Source organism: Taudactylus pleione, unplaced genomic scaffold (genome assembly GCF_031769625.1).
Source record: "Taudactylus pleione unplaced genomic scaffold, aTauple2 ptg000335l, whole genome shotgun sequence".
Taxonomy (NCBI): domain Eukaryota; kingdom Metazoa; phylum Chordata; class Amphibia; order Anura; family Myobatrachidae; genus Taudactylus; species Taudactylus pleione.
Window position 1 is genome coordinate 726272 of NW_028284736.1, and position 23691 is coordinate 749962.

General features: G+C 46.8%; 1 protein-coding gene across 6 annotated transcripts in view; it reads right to left on the reverse strand.

The window, feature by feature from the left end:
• Positions 1 to 23691, reverse strand: part of AKAP9 (A-kinase anchoring protein 9) — a 254911-nt gene that overhangs the window by 130938 nt on the left and 100282 nt on the right. For all 6 annotated transcript variants that reach the window (XM_088443864.1, XM_088443860.1, XM_088443863.1 and 3 more), the window contains one exon: positions 10774 to 10982. In XM_088443864.1, coding sequence (XP_088299990.1) covers positions 10774 to 10982 — 209 coding nt within the window. The remainder of the gene's footprint in view (positions 1 to 10773; positions 10983 to 23691) is intronic.

A 23691-nucleotide genomic window follows, 5' to 3' on the forward strand; every position in this document is an offset into this window, starting at 1 on the left:
ATCAGCAGCCAGCAGGTGTTGATTTGGGGCGCCAGCTAATTACAACGGGTGCAACGGCAGGCAGCGGCTGTCAAGGACAGACAGCGACGGCGCAATTTGAATCTGGCGCAGGTCATGAGCCAATCGGAGCTCATGACTGACAGCTAATCAGGAGCTCCCACTGATTGCCTCGCAACCGGCGGTGCTGACTCTTCATGCCTGCCTGCTGGTGCGCCAGCTGTAATCAGCTGGCAGGTCGGCATCAAATCAACATGGCTGCCACCCGGGCCCACCTTGACGGCCCTGACTGGACTGGCCCACCTTGTGTGTGCGCCTGGGTGCAGGGGGAGCAGCGGACCAGAAAGGCAACCACACTCCTTGCACCCACGGTAGGTTCGCCACAGTTGGCATGTATGTTAGCAAACAGTGGGGTCCTTTTCAGGATCAATGGGATGGGGTTATAGGTGAGGACAATGTAAACAAATAAAGGCTGCAGCTGCAAGCCGGGTTCAGTCTTCAACCCGGGCAACGCCAGGTATCCCAGCTACTTTTCAATAATGAGTGACAATGAGCCGTAAGCCCAGTTCTTTGGCCCAGGTAATATGATGCATCAGCCTTATAGACTGTAAGGGAATAATGTTCTCCAGTGAATGAATTATCTTGTGGTGATTTCTTTATCTCTACAATGTAATAACTTTAGAACAAAGCATCTTGCAGTCATTGGATTAGCTGTGCTGTATACATCATGATGCAATATTTCTAAGCTTCACACTAAAACCATTTTAACATCTAAAATGTTCACAAAACATTACCTAACGAAAAGTTAAAATTAAACTATAACTCTTTTAGGAAAGGAAAATTATATAAAATAAATATGAATTCCACAACATTTGATTATTTCATCTAATCTGCATCTACCAGGGATACACTGCCTTCTGCATTGCACATGTGCTGATAATTATAACAATATTGCCTAACACAAAGAAACACTAATTATATATGGTTTAATTCAAGGGTGCAAAGCATAAGAATTTGCAACATAGGATAGGAAAGACAGAAGGACGGAAGGAGAGAAGGACAGAAAGGAGGAAAGGATCGGAATGATCCATGGAAGGAAGAAGGAAAGTTGGGAATGATAGAAGGAAGTCAGGAGAAAAGGATAGGTAGCTGTAAGGAAGGAGGAAAGATAGGAACGATAGAAGGAAGGAGAAAAAGATTGGAAGATGGGCGGAAGGAGGAAAGGATAGGAAGAAGGATGGAAGGAATAAAGAACAGAAGGATGGAGTAAATGATAGGAAGGATAGAAGGAGGAAAGGACAGGACGAAAGGAAGGAGGAAAGGACAGGACGAAAGGAAGGAGGAAAGGACAGGACAAAAGGAAGGAGGAAAGGACAGGACGAAAGGAAGGAGGAAAGGACAGGACGGAAGGAAGGAGGAAAGGACAGGACGGAAGGAAGGAGGAAAGGACAGGACGGAAGGAAGGAGGAAAGGACAGGACGAAAGGAAGGAGGAAAGGACAGGACGGAAGGAAGGAGGAAAGGACAGGACGGAAGGAAGGAGGAAAGGACAGGAAGGAAGGAAGTAGGAAAGGACAGGACGGAAGGAAGTAGGAAAGGACAGGACGAAAGGAAGGAGAAAAGGACAGGACGGTAGGAAGGAGGAAAGGAACGGACGGAAGGAAGGAGGAAAGGAACGGACGAAAGGAAGGAAGGAGGAAAGGAACGGACGAAAGGAAGGAAGGAGGAAAGGAACGGACGAAAGGAAGGAAGGAGGAAAGGACAGGACGAAAGGAAGGAAGGAGGAAAGGACAGGACGAAAGGAAGGAAGGAGGAAAGGACAGGACGAAAGGAAGGAAGGAGGAAAGGACAGGACGGAAGGAAGGAGGAAAGGACAGGACGGAGGGAAGGAGGAAAGGACAGGACGGAGGGAAGGAGGAAAGGACAGGACGGAAGGAAGGAAGGAGGAAAGGACAGGACGGAAGGGACAGGATGGAAGGGAGGAGGAAAGGACAGGACGGAAGGAAGGAGGAAAGGACAGGACGAAAGGAAGGAAGGAGGAAAGGACAGGACGAAAGGAAGGAAGGAGGAAAGGACAGGACGGAAGGAAGGAGGAAAGGACAGGACGGAAGGAAGGAGGAAAGGACAGGACGGAAGGAAGGAGGAAAGGACAGGACGGAAGGAAGGAGGAAAGGACAGGACGGAAGGAAGGAGGAAGGACAGGACGGAAGGAAGGAGGAAAGGACAGGACGGAGGGAAGGAGGAAAGGACAGGACGGAGGGAAGGAGGAAAGGACAGGACGGAGGGAAGGAGGAAAGGACAGGACGGAGGGAAGGAGGAAAGGACAGGATGGAAGGAAGGAAGGAGGAAAGGACAGGATGGAAGGGACAGGATGGAAGGAAGGAGGAAAGGACAGGATGGAAGGGACAGGATGGAAGGAAGGAGGAAAGGACAGGACGGAAGGAAGGAGGAAAGGACAGGATGGACAAAAGTCCAAAATTTACGGGGACAAACCTGTGATATTACCGAATGGTGAGAGATGCCGGTAACAATCTACATGTAGAAATAGTAAAGAGAAAACTGCTAAGTAATCTATAAGGACGCACTACTAATGGTGATAGGAATTAGGGCAGACAGAAGGTAGAATATCTCTGCAAAAATATGATTATTCTGTGAACAGATATTTAACTTGGCTTGTGTTTGGGTAACATGTAGTAACATACTGTATTTATTTATGTTTGTGGAAGGGAAGCATTACCACAGAGATACACATATGTGCTTGTATAGCACCCCACAGTGGCCACAGTGATAATTACACTGGGATTGGGTTTTCAAGGCTTAATTACAATACAACAGACAGATTACATGTGCCAAATAAGCATCTGCTCTGTATCATTTTACTTCCCTAGTCTGACTACAGTACACCCATATTTGCTGACTTCGGTTATAATGGCATAAACAGGTTTTGGTATTCAGTAAACAGAATTAATATAAACCTATATTATCATCATCAGGACTGTCCTGCAGAATATTTGCTTCATTCCGCATTTGGGCGCAGAATTTGGTCTTACGATCTTCCTGGAAACTCCTGTGCATCAGCGACCACTTTCGTTTCCAGGTGCTCAGAGATGTAAGCGCGTTGCAGCACTAAGCTTCGTAGCAGCACTCCACGTATTTCTTTTACCAAGACATAAAATGCCTCATGCCTCACTGGTGTGACAAGTTCTTGAAGCCCTGATAGACTATAACTGCTAAAGTGGCCATTTAGACATTAAAAAATGTAACAATTATTTCAGTATTAAAAGAAAGAAAATAAGTTACTTATCTCTTTGTCATCAGGCAGAAACAGTCATCAATATACTATAATACATTGTTTCTCAGACAACATATTGATTCCTACATACAAACTATTTACAGAATAGAAAGGTGGGATGTTCCACTAGAGACGTGTGTTTCCTGGGACGCATATTACAAAAAAGGACACATTGATCACGCCTACTCATGCACCACTCCCCTGAGGTTTGGAACCCAATGTCCAGAGTGAAGTTGATTATTTAAAACATGTCTGTGCTTGCTGAGAAGATAAAACAGGCTGGGTCTTGCTGGCAAACTATGACGTATGGGACGCACAAACTGTGACACACATTACGAAGCTTAATTGCTCCCCAGGCCAGATACAAGCATGTCTGTGTTCTCAAAGGCCATTCTGCATTTTGCCAACTTCTATATTTATAATTGGGAAATGAACCTTAAATATGCCCCATCCCCATCTAAACTGTCACCTTATGAAACTCCACAATTCTGGTCCTCGGTGTACAACTTAATTTTGTAGTTGCTGACAGATGCATTGGGGGAAACTCCCAACTGTGTACGCGGAGATTCATGTCCAGAGGATCAATGTGTACGTTTTAACCCCAATACAGTTTTCATCTCCTACCCAGCATGGTGCCACCAAATCCTGCTTTCCCTACAGCGTACGCAGGTCTTCTGCATAGAGTAGTGCAGTCAGTCTATAACAAGTCTTCATGTTATAACACCAAGTACTGCTCCCACCTTGTACAGTGATCACATCTGATGTAATGCTAAACTGCTCTGCTAAAATGGGTACTATACCAGGGAACAGGGGGTTCCACAGACAGTCCATTTTATATTAATTTACTAGCAAAACGATACATATACATGCCCACACATGCTTTGCATATTATCCGAACAGCAGGAGCGAAGTCTACTAGGTCCATCTGTCCATAATATGCTGCTGTGAGGTCCCATGTGTACAATCTGCGTCTGCGTTGCCCCCCCCCCAGAACGTCCAGTTTGCCGAGAGATCCGACAACTGTACGCTTCTCACTCTTACCTTGACTCCCAAAGTTCTCAACCAATCAAAACCCTTTTTTGATATCATACCTCTCTCATCTTCCTTACTCCCGTTACCTATCATTCCTGCGGTTCTCTGTACTCTAATGTAGCAGAGGCTGTACGCTGGGGAGAGCACTGATGCAGATGAAATAAAGAAATGCGACCGATGATTTTCCATAGTTGGAGTTTCCAACCTTCTCTCTAAAAATTTAACCTGTCAGGATGTTTATTGGCATCAGCAGAACAATTGTAGTCACCTGGCTGTAGGGGATGTATTCAGAATCCTGGCTGCCAGCAACACGATGGGTAAGTATTAGGTTATGGGTTAGAGGTTAGGGTTAGGCTGCAGGAAAGGTGGATTAGGGTTAGGACAGTTACCTAAATGGGTCGGGATGCCGCTGTCCATATTGTGACCGCTGGGATCCCATACCCGACCCGGCTGTAGCTGCCCCACATTATGAACTGTAAGCAGTCTAGCGGTGTTAGTGTTATACGTGGTTCCTTACTGCTTTATAGATTAATTATTAATTTTTATATTAAACTGTGTGTTCTACATGCAGCTTGCAATTATCGGTATAATTGATTGAGTCCTATAGGAGATGGTGATCTCAACATCTGTTTTTATTCTGCATGTATGGAGGTCCCTTTAAAAACTATTACTTTGGTCTGCTAGATAGGTTATTAGGTATAATGTTTCCATCATTGTGCTTTAACATAGGTATGTGTGTAAATAACAGATCGTAAAACTATACATTTAGAAAATGATTTAAAATAGCTGTCGTGCCGCTCTGTCTCAGTTGTGTCATTCACACAGTGTGTTTTGTTTATTTATATCTGCTATTTCATATCAATATACACCTCGGGCTGTATGTAACCGAGCTGGATAATGTACATGCAATAACTGGGTGTTTATATTGATACAATAAGTCCTCCATGCTTTCTTTCACTCCTCTGCAGCCGGTTGCAATATTGGTAGGGAGCAGAGTCTCTAACTCTGCAAACTACAGCAAGAGTGACTGACAGTTTGGCAGACTTGTGTGTGTGTAAATGCAGACTTGTGTGTGTGTAAATGCAGACTTGTGTGTGTGTAAATGCAGACGTGTGTGTGTAAATGCAGACTTGTGTGTGTGTAAATGCAGACTTGTGTGTGTGTAAATGCAGACTTGTGTGTGTGTAAATGCAGACTTGTGTGTGTGTAAATGCAGACTTGTGTGTGTGTAAATGCAGACTTGTGTGTGTGTAAATGCAGACTTGTGTGTGTGTTAATGCACAGGGGCAAGGCCAGTCGGGTTACAGCACTCTCGTAGGCTGCAGCCTTTACATTTTATCCTTTATTAGACACATTGGATTACTGTCTTGAAGATGTGTAAGGGACTTCATCTGTCTGTCCTGGAGCCAGGAAGGGAGGAGAGGGGAAGGGAGGTGTAGTAATATTTTCGACATTACAATGTCGACTGTTATGATGTCAGTATTGTTGAAATTCTGACATTAGACATGTCGGCATGTTTACAATGTCAACATGTTAAATGCGCGGACTGGCAGAGGATGGTTAGGGTTGGGCACTTGGGGTAGGGTTAGGCTACGAGAGGGGAGGTTAGAGATAGGCACTATCGGGAGGGTTAGGATTAGTAATACCCACCGCTGGCAGTCGTGCAGGAATGCGCCGGAAGTCATCAGGACGTCACTGCCAGACCAGGTAAGTCGCCAGTAGACCACCAGGGACAATACTGTCGATATATCGACCATGTCAACATTCTTATGTTGCATTATGTATGTTGACAAAATATACCACACCCATGTCAGGGTAATCTTGAATTAAGTTTTTCTTTATATGAGACTGTAGTGGTCCCTTTCAGGAGATAATGAATATGTTTTATCATTTAAGTTCACTTGCAGTGATTATACAGGTTAGCGTTGGATATGAAAACGTAGTGCTTTGCAAGAGGACGCCACGATTTTCAGTTACCTAGACCTTTGTGCTAGTCATATTTATGGCGTTAGAACATCTACCTGCAGTATAGGTCAGCAGTTTAATGTTTTTCTGGGCCCATAAATTTCATTAGAAGGACTTATCCAATCAGATTCTCTGTAGATTTGCCAAGAACTCATAAACATTGATGAAATAAGTGTACGTTACTGCTTGGCAATACTCCAATCTCAGCAGTGTTAGGCACTAATAACCCCAGGGGCATGCCCCAACACGCTCACAAATAAACGCCTGAATAGGTTCCTCAGCTTTTCTACATCACAAATCAAGGAAGAAACTATAATAGCCAATTTTTAGTTTGACACAGTTCGTTTAACTTCCTCTGAAGAATAACTTGTTATTGTGCGGACTTTAAAAAATAACAAACACTTCCCAACATTTCCACCAGATCCTGCCCCATGCTGCTCTCCATTCTCCTCTTCCTACTCAGTGTAAGGATAGCCATTGTCCGTCGATGGTTAACCGCCGATGGGTTTGCCATTGATGGCGGAGAGGAAATGGTTCTCCACCATCGATTGTACAAAGCCCTGCGATAGTTTTTTTTTTTTTTTTCTCCATGGCTCCAGGACATGGAGCATAGCTCTGTATTACGATGTGGCCCACTAAGCACTACCCCCAACACTGATTGGTCTACTGTCCAGTGAGTAAGAAGGCATGGATGACCATCGGTGGGTGAAACTATCAATGGTTCCCCGTCAATTAATTCATACCATCGAGGTTAACCCCTAATGGTCCATCAATGGTTAGCGCACAGATGGCCATCCCTAACTCAATGGTGCTTAAAAACAGTGTGAGGGAGTTCATGAGGGCAGGACACCGACGCTTGGCACCAATTTTTTTTTTTTTCAACTTTACCACAAAAGTATTATCTTTCTTTACCCCTGTCTGCTGGCCACTGATCTGTATATATAGCGTGCTGCTAAGGACCTGGTATGAGCCTGTAAGGAATCAGGGACAAGCGAAGGTCATTGCAGGAAAAATTATTGGAGCATAGTAAAGGCCCTCCCGATACATCAGCGACGGATTGCCGCGATGTTGCGATCCAGGAACCCGGCATTGCAGGATCCCCGAAATCCAACAAGTTGGATTTCACAGATATGCCGATCACGATCACAAAATGATCGTAAAAATTTAACATGTAGAATTTCCCAGAATCTGTGACGGATCGCGGAACATCGATGACCGCCAGTCGGCATTTCCCATCGCAGCGATCCGTTGCAGATGTATGGGGACCTTTATAAAGTCTGACAGTCAGGACAAGCTGATTCGATACATAGGTATCAAAAGTAGAAGCATCACAGGTATAAATTACATTAATCAGTCATGAGAAAAAGGAAGCTGCTGGGTTTAAGTCCTCTGATTGGCCACTGATTAGGATCAGGTAAATGTCATTAATTAATTAGAAATCTTTGATAATAGCATCTGAAAAACTGCATGTCCATGGAAGACTAGCAAGTCACCAGGGCAGGACCACAGAATGCAGGATCAGTGCAAGCAGTGACCTTTTTATCTCAGCTTTGTATCCCCTCACCCCCTCCAAAAAAGTCACAGATCATTAAAGATTAATTTATTGCTGAAGTGTGACATTTGCTTCAAAAGCAATACTTTACCCATACGTATAATAGCTACACTATCATCTACTGTAAATGTCTACATTATTATCCTCCTATATTTATATGGCGCCACAAGGGGTCCGCAGCGCCTTACAGAGTACATAATCAGAACGAGCAAGTGTCTTACAGTACAGAACGTTACAGGACATGGATTATAAACATTGCTGTACCAGCAGTCATAATACCCAAATGAGCAGAAGGGCGTCAAAACTCAAGGTAGAGGTGCAATTGTAGGCAGTATGGAGTAGATGATAGTATAAGTAAGGGAAGGAAAAGCACACGAGGAAAGAGGGCCCTGCTCGTGAGGGCTTACATTCTTATCGATCGGAACATCGGTCTACTATATAGACAGCAACTGTTGGCATAACAGTCCAACTTAGCATCAGGCCTAAGCAGTACTCAGGCCATTGTCTATAAAGTAGCGCTTATTTTTTTTTTTCTTCCAACTCGAACCCCGCACAAGAGATCGATCTTGGACATTGCAGCATCTTTAAGGTGCATGCAACTACAGCCGTGTCCACATACACCTAATCTCAAATCAAGCCAAGCAGCCCCATTTGGTACCCCATGGACTTTGTGACCAAACCACGCCATAGGTCTCACAGTTTGCTTTCACAAAATATGTGTCTTATTCACAACACTAATGAGACAAGATTGCAATGCACGGGTATGCCAGATACTGGCGCAGGCAGTGCATGCAGCCGCTGTGTGCGACTCGGACACTAACCTGTGCAAAAAGGAAATGACGGGGGTCTGACACAAGTGAGCAGCGCCATGTTCCATGCCACATATCGCTGTGCTTAGGGCCTGATTCAGAGCCGCTCGTAAGCGGCCGCTCGTTCGCTCCGAGCGATGTTTGCCCAACTGCGCATGCGTACGGATTTTAATACGCATGCGCGGACCAGTCAATGCGGCCAAAAATCGTTTGTTCGCTAAATAGCGAATGCCTGCTATTTTGAGTGACAGAATGAGGCGTATGTGGGTGGAAACAGGGGAAGGTGCTTGAAAACGGGGAGTGGAGATCCAAACGCAGGCATGCCTAAAGGTCAAAACGGGCGTTTTAAGGGTGTGCATAATTAATACAGCAGCGTCATTGACCACGTCACTGGGTTAATTTATAGCCAGAATTGCTCGCAATATTGTGGTAGCAAAAACCAACCACAAGAATAGCGAGCAGTTCATACCCTGGTTGATGTACTCGATTAATCTAATAAATAGCGGACATGACGTAGGATGCGAGCGGACAGGGGGCGTATTTTTTCAAAAAACGACTCGCAAGTTTTGTTCGCTCGTTCAGATATAGAGGCGTGAACAGACCGCAAAGAGCGAACGGTTCATTTTTTGAATAGCCACCCCTATTTTCTGAACGAGCAAGCGCAAATAGCGTCCGGCTCTGAATCAGGCCCTTAGTCTGCAACTTCCTACCAATTCCTTTGCAACAATAAAACACTAAAACTAAGGCCCTCATTCAGAGCCGTACGCTCTGAGCAGAGCGCACGCTCTGAATGAGGGCCGGGCTCCATTTTCATGGAGCGTCCTCCTGGACGCTCGTATAGCTGTGGGTCACCACCCACAGGCTATACGAGCGTGCATTGTGATGGCCACGATGGTCGAGACCATCGCGACCATCGAATTTGCGAGCCAGAGCCTGCGGTTGAGGTTTTCAACCGCAAGCTCCGGAGTGATTTTGGCTCTATCAGAGCCAAAATCACTCCCACTGACATCACTAGTGATGTCAGTTGGCCGGCTTCTGACGGGAGGCGTTCCCGTGGGAACGCCCCCGTCAGGGAGGCACGCCCCCGGCACGCCCACCAAAGGGGGCGTGCTGTCAATCAACATTGACAGCACGCCCCCTTTGATCGGACACAACGAGCGAAGGACTTTCCTTCGCTCATCGCGTCTGGCGCATGCGCACGACGGAGCTCCCTCCGTCGTGCGCATGCTCAGTCCATAACATCGACCCACTTGCGAGCGGACAGCCGCTCGCGAGTGGGTCTGAATCAGGCCCTAAGTGTCTAGTACGCTAAAAGCGACTTTGTGTGTGGCTACGATGTGAATAAGAAGCTAAATTTAGGAAAAAAGTATGAAAGTCTGGGAATCACTACACGGGGCGGAGTATTTAAATCGAATCATACGTTTCTTGCCATATGACACACAAAGCATAAGATATAGCGCACTCATTGATGTTGTATGATGTAATTAGCATTAGGCTGTGCTATAAACATACCTACCGCAATAAATGTATTATCACACACACTCATATGTGCAGATGGGTCCTCACACACTATTGCTGCAGTTGCCCCAAACCGCTTTGCGAGACTGCGGTGATTAATTTAATATGTGACACGTATATGATCAGTGTGCGACTGAGTCTGAATCGGCATACGAAGTGCTGTGATGCAGCGACCGCGGATTTTTTACCACGCCACGGTCCACTGATTTCCGTAGACAGATATACAAATGACGCAGATCAAATTAATCAGCGCAGTCTCGTGAAGCGGCTCGTCGCATCCGTGGGCATCTAAAACGCATTTTGTAGCGAAAACGACAACACTGCTCAGAGCTGCATCTTCGAGTGAAAAAGGCGCTTGGCGCAAGCAGAGTTGCTCGGGACCTGGCGGCTCACTCGTGCCAGGTGTCTTGCGCCGCAAGGCGCATAGAGGCTGGGTGTATGAGGACACACCTGTATGAGTGCCTCCACAGACAATAACTTCAACTTGCCTTAAAGTAAGATTAAACGCGTTTCAAAGGGATTATTAGTTCATAGTCATATCCTGCTTTTCTTAAAACTCCTGAGTGACAGCTACCATTCCCTATAACACAGCTAGTTCATGAGCCTTACCAGTAACGGTGACCCCCGCGGCAGACACAGGCTCGAGGTCTTCCGGCTTGGTGCTCCAAACAAACAGCTTGGAAGCAGATTGATGCCTTCCAGATTTGTCCAGTAAGCTGAGGACGTGTCGCCCTATGGTCTCTTCCACCGCGCCCGTCGTCTTTACTACTTCCAGAAGAATCTTCAGCAAGTGCTTATTCGCCCGCTTCAGGCTTTTCCTATAGATACACACACACAGCGGGATCATTAGCTGTGCTCACACCTTAGTAACAGAGAAGCAGGAGGGAGATTTCATGCTTTAGGTGCCTAAATAGCAGGATAAGTAATGAGAGAAGCAGACTTGTCTGTGCTACAATGCACATCACATCAGTGTAACTCAGAGGTTCCCAAAAACCACCAATACAGTCAAGGTTTTAAGGACATCCACAGGTGACTTACAGATGTGTCCACATACATCTATCCTCCGTGCGCTACAAGTCGCGCCACACATCGGTAGTGGCGAGCGTCTTTTCTTGCGACTTCTTACCTTCAAATGTGTCTTATTCACATAGCGGTGTGAATATTTAGCACAAGCTTCTGCTGATTAAAATATGTTCCGTGCACCTACGTGTGTATCTGCATGCAAAGTGCTACGTTACAGTGTCAGCGGCTGTGACACTGTAACATAGTGTTTAGCCTGCAGATACAACCGCAGTCACATACAGAATATAGGTATGCTGCATGGGTGTGGATCATTAGGTCTGCATGGTCTAGATAAGACAATGTTTGGGTAGACAATGAAAGATAGACAGGCAATAGGTCGACAGGGACTGAAGGTCGATAGGATCTGAAGGTAGACACTAAAGATCGACTAGTAACAAGGTCGACATGGTTATTAGGTCGACACTGATATGTTTGACATGCAAATGATCGACATGTTATTTGCTTTTTTTTTTCCCCCTAATCTTAACCCTAACCCTCCCTCCTGGTGCCTAACCCTAAGTGTCAGGAAAAGTGCCTAACCCTAACCGTCCCTTCTAGTACCTAACACTAACCCTCTCTCCTGGTGCCTAAACCTAACCCTCCCTCCTAGTGCCTAACTGTCGGGGTAAGTGCCTAACCCTAACCCTCCGGTATGTGCCTAACCCTAACTCTAACCATGTGTTGACCATTTGCATGTCGACCAAATGAATATGTCAACCTTCAGTACTTGTTGACCTTGTTACTAGTCGACCTTTAGTGTGTCGACCTTCAGACCCTGTCGACCTATTGCCTGTCTATCTTCCATTGTCTACCCAAACATTGTCTATCTAGACAATGTAGACCTAATGACCGGATTCCATGCTGCATATCATTTTAGTCAGCAGAAGCTGCTAGTGCTATCTATTCATATTGCTATGCAAATAAAATGCATTTGAAGGTAAACAGTCACGCGAAAAGATGCACAGCGCTACAGAGTCACGCCAGAGCATGGCGCGACCAGAAGAGATGCAATTAGTACCTCAGTCAATTTGGTTTAACTATCTAGACTCAAGCCTGGATATCCTTAAAACTTGGATTGTAATGGCGGAGTTTGGGAACCTCTGGCATGGGACTTGTGTAAAACGCATATTTTGAGTCTATATTGCACATGTATGCTCGCTAAAACTATTCCACAAAGTGTGAATGGCTTCAGACGGTTCTCTCTAAATGAACCAGTATTGTGCTGCTGTGTCTGCGTCATCACCACTCATTCATCAAAATATAAATATACGAGTGCTAATTAGCTTGTTATTTCAATATCATTTAAGCATATAATTAATTTCCACTTCTATTAATGATGAGATTAAACTGTAAATATAAAACTACTACTTAAACCTAATGAACACAAATGTGGAGGTTTCTATTCCCATGAAGCCTTGGCAAGCACCGCACAGACTGTACCTGGCGAGGATGTGCGCTAAGGAAAGTAACTAGGCCACGTGGACAGATATGAAAGCTGCTGATTGATGTGACATTTACTTGTGCAAACACATGAGCCGCCTCCGAGCTCGCAGCCGGCTGCCAAACACATAAAACTGTATGAATAAGCAGATTCACAAATATTACGTATGAGACGAACTTGTGCAAGTCCTCATTGGTAACCCTGTGACTAAATGGTGCCATTGCCTCAACTGCAATGAAGGTGCTTTATTCTAAAAGAGCTGGCACTGGTCCTGGATAACCAGCCTGGAGTAAATGCACCACAAACGGGTCCTAATGCCCATCAGAGAAGATATAAATTCAAAAATACTGACATGAAGCAGTGGTAGTTTCAATGGGAATGCGGTCATAAAACCGACAGTCGGGATGCCGGCCCTTAGAATCCCAACGCCTGTCAGTATCCCCGACGGTAAGTGCCGGGGTTACAGGTCAGGCACTAGGGGAAGGTTAGGCTCAGGCACCGGGGAGGGAGGGTTAGGAGTAGGAAGAGGGGGAGGGTTAGGATACTGACCGAGAAGTGTCGGTATCCTAACCTTGTCGGGATGCCGGAGTTGGTATTCTGACTGCTGGGATCCCGAGCGGCGTCGTCCCGCACCCAACCCTTTTCGATGATCTCAGCCAACAACTACTTTGTTTTATATATATATATATATATATAGATTTTTTTTTTTTAATCATATGTCTTCAAAGACACCCAAACAGATATGTCCCCATTCACCTAACGTTTTTGTGCAATATCGCGCAAGGCTCTTGGCACAACTTAAACACTCTGCCACGAGCAGCGGTTTGTACTTTTTCCTAAATGTTGCCACTTATTTACACTGTATAAGAAAAAAAGAAATACCACGCTAGTATACAAACATAAATGTAAAGATAAATTTAATTGCAATATTCAGATATAAATAAAAATAAAAGTTATATAAAATATAACATATATATGACAATAAATGGAAAATATATAAAAAATTGGTAATGATGTATATTATTGAGGTTGTCAAGCTGGACTGTGTCCCGGACAATAAATCAATAGTCTGTAACTTTTTAAACAGTCAAGTGCAACAAATACAAAGAGTTATTTTTCTCAAGTTTGAGTAAATAGTACCTGTAGCGGTAACAACGTATCCACTTTGTTTTGCGGATTAGATCCGTGTAAAATGTCTGTATGGAATGGATAACACAAAGCTGGAAATAATAGCAAAGGTGACCACAGTGCGCCCAGTCAGCCGCCGCAGCACTCGGCCAATGGACAATAGGTAAGCGGTAACGAATAGAGTGGAGGTCTCAGGCTGGTACGGGAGGTCCGGTATGTGGCTCTCTGTTCAGCTCATGTTATTTGTGAGAGAGCCACCCGGGTAGGCACAGCCTGGATAGATGCTGGGGATGGATCCAACGTGTGGGAAGGCGCGGCCGCGACTTGTCAGGAATCCCCACAGCACGAAGGAGAGCGGCAGAGGCAAAAACAGGTACTGGTGATGATAGACCGGTGATAGCAGGAGCAGCGATGGGACAAAGGGCAGCGTATTATATTTATATCTGAATATTGCAATTAAATGTATCTTTACATTTATGTTTGTATACTAGCGCTGTATTTTTTTCTTATGTTTTGTATGGGGTTGCAATTTTTTTCCCCTTTTTTGCTATTTACCGCTGTAGTTATATTTATTAACAGTGTATACTTAAGCGCTTTGCTGGTTTTTTTCCCACTTATTTACACTGTAGCCACATACAAAGTCGCTCACAGTATATCAGGCAGACTAGGTTAGTACTTTTGTCGCAGTGGAATTGATATAAAGTCGCAGATTAAGCAAATCGTTATGTGGCAGGAGGCATGGCGCGGCTGGGCATATCGAAATTCCGTCTCTTGCTTTTTTTTTTACCCAGATTAGCAACTGCAATCACACACAGAAGTTCATAAAATGCCGGAGTCAGTATTCAGGGTAATCATGTATTGTACTTTTGTCGCATTAGTGATGCGAATGTCCGTGGCACGCCAAACGGGGCTATTTGGCGCGGTTTGAGTAAAAGTATTTGTGGACACATCTGTAAATCTTATAATCTGTGCGGCAGGAATTTGACACTATTCTAGTTAAAGACTTCTGTTTACACCGTGTTTGTGTTGAAATGGGGGTCAAATGGTATCAAGGCACATACTACACTGACATCATAATAATTAGGACTTGCTCTAATGGGAAATGAAAGTATGATGCCTACATGCCGCATCAAAACTACACAGTCACCTAGTAGCTTTAAGCAGATCTGTCACTACACATTGAGTAGATATTAAGACTTACATTTGTTAACTCTATTTGTTCGAAGTCCATAGGGTCCACAGGGCGCCCACCATGACGCACCTGGGATACCATCGGGTGTGTGTGGTTGGAGTGAACCGAGCACCAAACAGTCAAAGCTTTGACTCTCAGGATGCCTTGGTCCTCCTCCTTTACAGTTTTGTAAACAAGCCCAAGGCTGGAGCAGGAAGGAGGAGAAGGAAGAACAGTACACTCAAGAAACACTCTCCCAGAAGATGAAGGAGTCAGTGATCAAGAGAAAAAATACCCAATGAGGCCAGGTGAGTCAGGGTGGGCGACCTGTGGACTCTATGGACTTCGAAGAAATAGAGTTAACAAAGTTAAGTCTACCGTAACTATTAATTTCTTCTTCAGGGTCCATAGGGATCCACAGTGATACCATGGGGATGTCCTAAAGCAGTTTCCCCTAAGGGTGGGGACGCTCCTGAGCAGAAATGAGAATCCGGTGTCCAAAGGAAGCATCCTGAGAGGCAAAGGTGTCAAAGGCGTAAAACCTGTGGAAGGTGTGGACGGAAGACCATGTGGCTGCCATGCACAATTGTTCAGCAGAAGCACCACGTCGAACCGCCCACGAAGGTCCCAGAGACCAAGTAGAATGTGCTTTAACCGTGTTTGGAACAGGGAGATCAGTGTAGGACTGAAAGCCTGAGAGATTGTCACACGTAGCCATCGAGCTAGAGTCTGTTCGTTAGCTGGCCAGCCCCGTTTGTGACAGCCATACAACACAAAAAGAGAGAATCCGATTTCCTAAAGGATTTGGTACGATCCACGTAGATCTGAAGAGCACGAACCACATCCAGGGAGGCTTCACTTGCAGAAAGGTCTGAGGACTGGAAGGCCGGAACCACAATCTCTTCATTCAAATGGAATCAGGATTCCACCTTAGGAAGGTAACCAGCCTTAGTACAGAGGACAGCTCTGTCCGGATGAAAGACAAAAAGGGGGAGCGAAAGGAGAGTGCTGCCAAGTCAGATGCCTTGCGGGCAGAGGAGATAGCGAGGAGAAAGAGCGTTTTCGCTCTAAGCCACTTAAGATCTACGGAGTCCAGAGGTTCAAATGGAGAAGCCTGTAAAGCCCGGAGTACCAAGGACAAATCCCTCTTGTCCACCGGAGGGACAAAAGGAGGTTGAAGCTGAAGAACACCCTGAAAAGAACGTTCTAACATCAGTAAGGGGAGCGATCCTTCACTAGAGCCAGACTGACAGTGCAGAAACCTGAACTTTAAGGGAGGCCAGGCGGAGACAGAGGACTAACCCAGCCTGAAAAAAAGGTAAGCACCCAGGAAACCCTAAAAACCGCAGCGTCATAGCCTCTAGGTTAGCACCATTGAAAGTGAGAGTGCCAAACTCTGTAATAGATGCGGGCTGAGGAAGGCTTACGCACCCTGAGCATTGTCTGGACCACAGAGCTAGATAAACCTTTGGCTCTTAAGAGGGATGACTCAAGAGCCATGCCGTCAAAGACAGACGAGGTAGGTCCTGGTGCAGACAAGGGCCCTGCGCTAACAGATCCGGCTGTAGAGGCAGTGGAAAAGGAGTGTCTATGGAAAGACTCCGTAGGTCGGTGAACCAATGGCGTCTGGGCCAGGCTGCAGCTATCAGTATCACCATGCTGCCTTCTTGCTTGAATTTTCGGCGAACCCTTGAGAGGAGGGAGACCGGAGGAAACAGGTATGCGAGCTGAATGTTCCACCTCACTGCCAGGACGTCCACAAAGGCGGCTGAGGGGTCTCTGGTCCTGGACCCATACCTGGGAACCTTGTGGTTGTGACATGAGGCCATGAGGTCTACGTCTGGGAGGTACCCATTTGTCAACCAGTGGTTGAAAGACATCTTGGTGGAGAGCCCACTCTCCAGCGTGTACATCCTGACGGCTTAGGAAGTCCGCTTCCCAGTTGAGGACTCCGGGGATTAACGCTGCCGAGATTGCTGGGAGATGATGTCCGGCCAGACCAAGACATGTACTACTTCCTGCATGGCTGCCCGAATTCACATGCCTCCTTGGTGCTTAAGGTAGGCTACCGTGGTCGCGTTGTCGGACTGAAATTGGACAGGCCTGCCCTGGAGGAGGTCTCCCGCCAGAGTGAGAGCTCTGTACACTGCTCGAAGTTCCTGGGCTGTCCATAGTCTCTGAAAGGTATGACCCGTTACTGCGCCCCATACGTGAAGACTGGCATCCGTAGTGAGGAGCTTCTAATTTGGGATCCAGAAGGGGCGACTCTTGTCCAGGTGAGATGTCTGCAGCCACCATGAGAGGGAAAGCCGGACCTCCGGAGGGAGGAGGATCGTCTGGAACTGGATCAGGTGATACTGCCCGTTCCACCGGGAGAGAATAAGTTGTTGAAGGGGCCTGGACGTATTCCACTATATCGAAGATGGATACCATGTACCCCAGGACCTGCATTGCTGTGCATGGATACTCTTCGATTGTGGAGTAATTTGAACACACACAAGTGTAGTGCCAAAATCTTGTCAGCCGGCAGAAAGATCCTTTGTACTTGAGAATCCAGGAGTGCACCGAGATGTACCATCCGCTGTGTCAGAGAGAGGAAGGACTTTCCAATTGACGAGCCAGCCGTGTGCTTTAAGGCAGGAGATGGTCAGCTGGAGATGACATTGTAAAACAGCCGGTGAATCTGCAAAGATTATGAGGTTGTCTAGGTATGGCAGGATTCTGACTCCCTGGCGTCAGAGGTGGGCCGCCATAACTGCCATTATTTTGATAAAGACCCAAGGGGCTGTTGACAGACCAAAGGGAAGCGCCTGAAACTGGCAATGTTGCTGCAGGACAGCAAACTGAAGGAACCGTTGGTGGGTTGGAGTAATAGGTACATGCAGGTATGAATCCTGAATGTCCAGAGAAGCCATAAATTCCCCAGGTGCCATTGTCCGGACAATTGAACCTAGAGTTTTCATGCGGAACTTGGGCACTCGGATAAACCTGTTGAGAGATTTGAGATTCATAATAGGCCGATGAGACTAGTTTGGTTTCTGAACCAAAAAAAGAGAGAGGAATAAAAACCAGTTACCTGATGATCCGAAGGAACCGGTATTATTACACATGAACGTAGCAGGGAGTGAATGGCTTCTTAGAGGGCCCGGGCCCTGATAGGGTCTGATGAAGGTCTTGTACAAACAAATTGCTGGGAAGGACACCTCAAAAAGGTGAGGGCGTACCCATGAGAGACCACTTCCCGGACCCAGGCGTCCGTAGTTGTTTGACGCCATGAGTTGGCGAACCACAGAAGTCGGCCTCCCACCCTGGGGTCCTACAGAAAGGAGGCCCGTCCCATCAGATGGAAGAATTGTCATCAGGCTTGTAAGCCGGAAGTCTGGCCGCCCAAGGCTGCTTGGATCGTGGCTTGGCGGTCTTGTGAGAACTAGGCTGCCTGGGAAAAGACTGTCCTTTTGCCTTACCTTGGGGACAAAAGGACCTAAAGGAGGACGTTTTAGGCCTAGGGGCAACTGCTGATGGCAAAAATGTAGATTTAGAGGCTGCCACGGTAGCCACGATTTTGTCCATCTATGACCCGAACAGCAAGTCTCCAGAGAAGGGTAAGTATTCGAGGGCCTTCTTGGATTCCGTGTCCGCTTTCCAGAATCGTAGCCAAAGGACCCGGCCTGCGACTACTGAGGTCACAGGTGGCTTAGAGGCAAGGAGTCCAGTATACATTGCAGCTTCTCCCAAATAAGAGGCAGATTCCCGGATATGGGAGATGTAGGCCAGTTGCTCCCTGGTAGCATCTGATTGCAGGCTGTCTTCAAGAGCATTCATCCATCCTTCGATGGATGGATGCCGGCCGAGTAACAGCGCCAGAAAGTTAGAAAACAGACTTGAGACAAGTTTCCAGTTTTCTGTCCGTGGCATCTTTAAGGGAGGATGTGGATGGTGAAGGCAGCGTAGAGCTTCTGACTAAGCGTGCCAAGTGAGAATCAACAGTAGAAGGGACTTCCCACTTAGTACATTCGCCAGGTGGGAGACACTAGTCTTTTTGGAATCTGGACCATTTGCCAGGTGTACCCCATGCTTTCCACATGAGCTCAGTAAGCTGGTCTGATTGAGGGAATTCAGCCCTAACCACCCTTTGGCATTTAAGGGGGTTTTAGGCTTAGGGGCCGGTTCCTCATCCTCTATGTTCAGGATCGATTTAACAGCCTTCACTAGAGAAGGGACATCCACTGTCAAATGACGGTCCTACTCACCCGAGGGTAGAAACATGTGCATCATCTGCCTCCATCAGATGATGCGTCAGCATCCGAAAGCAGGGTGAAGTGGGAAGTTGATACAGTCCGCCTATGTGCTTTGGTGGCTGTCCGTTTGCCTGTAACATTTGCTGAAAGGCGGCTGACGTTGGCATATTCAGAACTGAGTGTGCATAACCATCCATGTAAGAGGGATGTATGGGGGGGGGGACAAACATAGCAGGCTGTACCTGCTGTGGGTAACCCCATGGTGGGAGGCAGCGTGGGGGCTGATAAGCGGTCCAGTAACTGCATCATAACCTGAGACAAGGAGGACACCCACGTTGGCTCCTGAACAGGTGCTGGTAAGATGGACTGGTGGCCCATAATAATTAGCACACAGACCATCCTGTATGTAATCCTGAGGGGACAAGCCCGCTATATGTTATTTACATGTGAACAGCACAGAAGCCTCAATTTCCCGTTTCCCCTTGCTTTTAGAAGCCATAGTAAATAGCACACAACAAGTGTATAACTAATAATGCAATGTGACACCCTTCACAAATACAGGTAAATGTGAAGTACTAATGAACCCTTACACACCTGGTAGAAAGGGTTGAGAAAGAGCAGCTGGGATAGATATAACTGACAGAGAATTTAAGGCAGTATATCACTCAACAGAGCTAGCACAAGTCACATACAATGCATATAAATAAATATACTTGCAATGGGCACTGAATCAACTACTCAAGCCTTAATAGGATGGTAGGATTGAGCGCTGTATAATCTGGCTCCGGGGAGAGGTATATAGGAACACAGGACCCGAATCTCCTGAGACCTGTAACTTCAGCAAAGCCCAGAATAATGGCTGCTGAGCGTCTCATATAGGGAGGACGGTGAGGAGGAGCAGCTCAGAGGCGTAAACATCTTGTGAGGGATCGCGCTCTGGGCTGGGGGAGTGGCTGCCAGGGGAGAGCCTACCTCCCCTCTGCTGTATCAACCGCTGGGTGCTGCTTGCCTGCCATGGTCCCCGGCGCCAGACTTAAACTGCCCCGGTGGTCTAGGCGGGTTGCGGGCGAACCACTGCAGTGCCCTCCGGCAGGTCTCCACCCCCGGAGGTAAGGACAGCACAAAACGCGATTCCCCACAAGCCTTACCTGTCCTCTCCGTTTATCCGGCTGCAGCCCTGGGTCCCCAGTGGAGCGGCTAGCAAAGCCCCGCTGGTGCCCACTGTAATCACTGGACCACTCACGGGTGTTGGGCTGCTGGCGGAGGTAGTCGGAGAAGCAGCACTGGTGCCCTTTAGGACGCCCAGCGCTGTATGCTCAGAAAAAAAAACTAAGAAATCATAAATATAAAGCTTGGGACTGCTTATGCAGTTCCCGTCTGAAGGTGCGAGCGGCCCTGACGGCACCAAACGAAAAACTGTCTGCCTGTGGCTGGGGGCAGGGTATATGTGGAGGAGGACAGCTGCATCCTGGGAGCTAAAGCTTTGACTGTTTGGTGCCCGGATCACTCCAACCACACACACCCGGTGGTATCCCTATGGACCCTGAAGAAGAAAACTAAATATAAGTAGGGTCTATTTAGGGCTGGGCGCCAATCATCAGTGAGGGCACATCTACATGTGCCGAAGTCGTGCGCACACCTGAAAAGGGTGTGTGGCCTCTTGGTGAGTGTGGAGGGGACGTATGGGACGAAACAGGAAGAGGCGCAGCAGCCCCCCCGAAGTCGGTGTGTGATCAGTGGGGCGCTTCCGTAAGGGCAGAGTGCATTTTAGCACTGTAAAACCAAGCAGGGCGTGGCGCAGCGCTGAAACAGCATAGCGGGAAGGCTTATAAATAAATATATATTTACTGTGTGTTATAGCTGTACTGTTTCTTCTAAATTTCAAACTTTACATGTCTCTATGAAGTTAGCCATCTCCAGGGCAGGTATAAATATTCATGACTGTTAATCAGAGAGTTAAAATAAATTAAAAACTGTGTTATAAAAATACAGTATAGTGCTTTAATATGAGATGGCAGTAATTAGATCAATCAGGACACAAAATTATATAAAAAAAATATTTACATGGAATGACTGATCTAAAATATCAAACACTGTATATAATAAATAGCTGATCAAAAAAGTAAAAAAATGTCAGCTTGCATAAACAGTCAATACAAGGAACGTACAGTTTCCAGCAAAATCCGATAAACATTGATGTCAAAATTTATTTTATTTCCCCTTCCAGGGATCGATCTCCTGGACCTAAACTTGCCAAAGTACTTTCATTTTGCTCATTGGTTTTGGCATATTCTTTGCTTTAAAGCAGGGATGTGGAACCTCCTGCCCGGGGGCCTTATAAGGCCCTCGGTATCATTTGGTCTGGCCCTCAGAGCTTCTTTCTGCTAGCCTCATTTGGTTAGCAGGGTGCCACCTGGAGCATCCTTAGGAGGCTTAAGACGGTCACACCGCTGCCCTTACAGCTCCCCGGAAGATCCTCAGGATGCTCTGGGCATCGCTGTAATCACCAGCGATTGTGGCCCCGTCCCCATGTGACATCATGCGGAGGAGGTATGGCCTAGACCAGGCCCGCAAATAATGTTATATACATCAAAATGGCCCTCGGCAGAAAAACGGTTCCCCAACCCTGCTTTCGAGGCAAATGGTCATCAGAAACATTTTAAAGTGACCCATCACTTGCCCACAACTGATGTAGTGATCTCAGATCTTGTGCAGGACTAGTAACCATGGAAATGCAGTCTATCAATTTTTCTAGGCGGTTGCTGCGCGTCAATAAACATTTCCTTGTTCCGGTGTCTCTTACTTGTAGGCACATATGCCGTGTAACAGCCACCATTGGCTATTCACCTACCCTCAATGTCGACCCAATAGAACAAACATGTTAGAGCAGGCTGTAGATACACCTTCCCTGACACATCATCACTAGTGCTGGCCAGGGGTACAGCTTCCCTGATCCCTGCCCTTTCCTTACTTTTCTCTACACCAGTGATATTCAACTAGCGTCCCTCCAGCTGCGGTGGAACTACACAACCCAGAATGCCCGGTCACTGATTTAACATGTCCTAAAAGCAAAACTGTAGAAAGGCATGCTGGGATGTGTAGTTCCACAGCAGCTCGGGGTGACGCAAGTTAAATACCCCTGCCTTACACCCTATAATCAGCAGTGACATCTCCCTGGCTGCCGTCACTCCTACAAGCTTACAAGTCTTCTCAGGAGCCATGGCAGTGTCTGCAGAAGGATAAAAAGATGGCACAAGTCATTTGTTCCCTGAAAAGTACATATTTAAGATTTAGCCATTTCTAGGTTTTACCCTTGGCTGGAGTTGTCCTTTAAATGAGTTCACAGCGCCCCCACTAGGCAGGAAAACGTGTAGAGGAAATGCTCGGATACACGTATAGGGATGCACGCGCCATTCTTGAAGTTCCTACTGACTGGACAATAGTTTCTAGCTCACTGGCTGATTTGTTTATTTAACGTGGCACCAAAGGGGCTTTCCACCTTCAACTTTAGTTTATTTATTGGCAAAATAAAATGTTGTCTGGTATATTTTGACAGGGCTGACAATCGATGTCGGCCGTGTCAAAATACAGCCAAACAACATTTTATTTTTTTCTGCCCTGGGATACGATACATAGCCGTTCTCTGCATGATGAACGCAACAGAGATGTTTTATATTCTGAGACAACATAATACAAATATATGGCTGAAACATGCAGAAGGAGATCAGAAATAAAATGTGAACAGTAAAAGCTGCAGGGTTCCAACTCAAAGCAGGGGTCAAGGAACTTTTTTACCTTTTACCCCAAAATATATTTAGATATGCCGACGTTACCCCCTTGACTTGAAGGGAAGAAAATCATATAGTAGTGCCCCCGTAGCAGTGCCCCCATATAGGGTACCTGTAGCAGTGCCCTCATGTAGTGCCCCCATATAGGGTACCTGTAGCAGTGCCCTCATATAGGGTCCCTGTAGTAGTGCCCCCATATAGGGCCCCTGTAGCAGTGCCCCCATATAGGGCCCCCGTAGCAGTGCCCCTGTAATAATGCCCCCGCAGCAGTGCCCCCATATAGGGCCCCTGTAGTAGAGCCCCCATATAGGGACTCTGTAGTAGAGCCCCCATATAGGGCCCCTGTAGTAGAGCCCCCATATAGGGCCCCTGTAGTAGAGCCCCCATATAGGGCCCCTGTAGTAGTGCCCCCATATAGGGCCCCTGTAGCAGTGCCCCCATATAGGGCCCCTGTAGCAGTGCCCCCATATAGTGCCCCCCTGTAGTAGTGCCCTCATATAGGGCCCCTGTAGTAGTGCCCTCATATAGGGCCCCTGTAGTAGTGCCCTCATATAGGGCCCCTGTAGTAGTGCCCTCATATAGGGCCCCTGTAGTAGAGCCCCCATATAGGGCCCCTGTAGTAGAGCCCCCATATAGGGCCCCTGTAGTAGAGCCCCCATATAGGGCCCCTGTAGTAGAGCCCCCATATAGGGCCCCTGT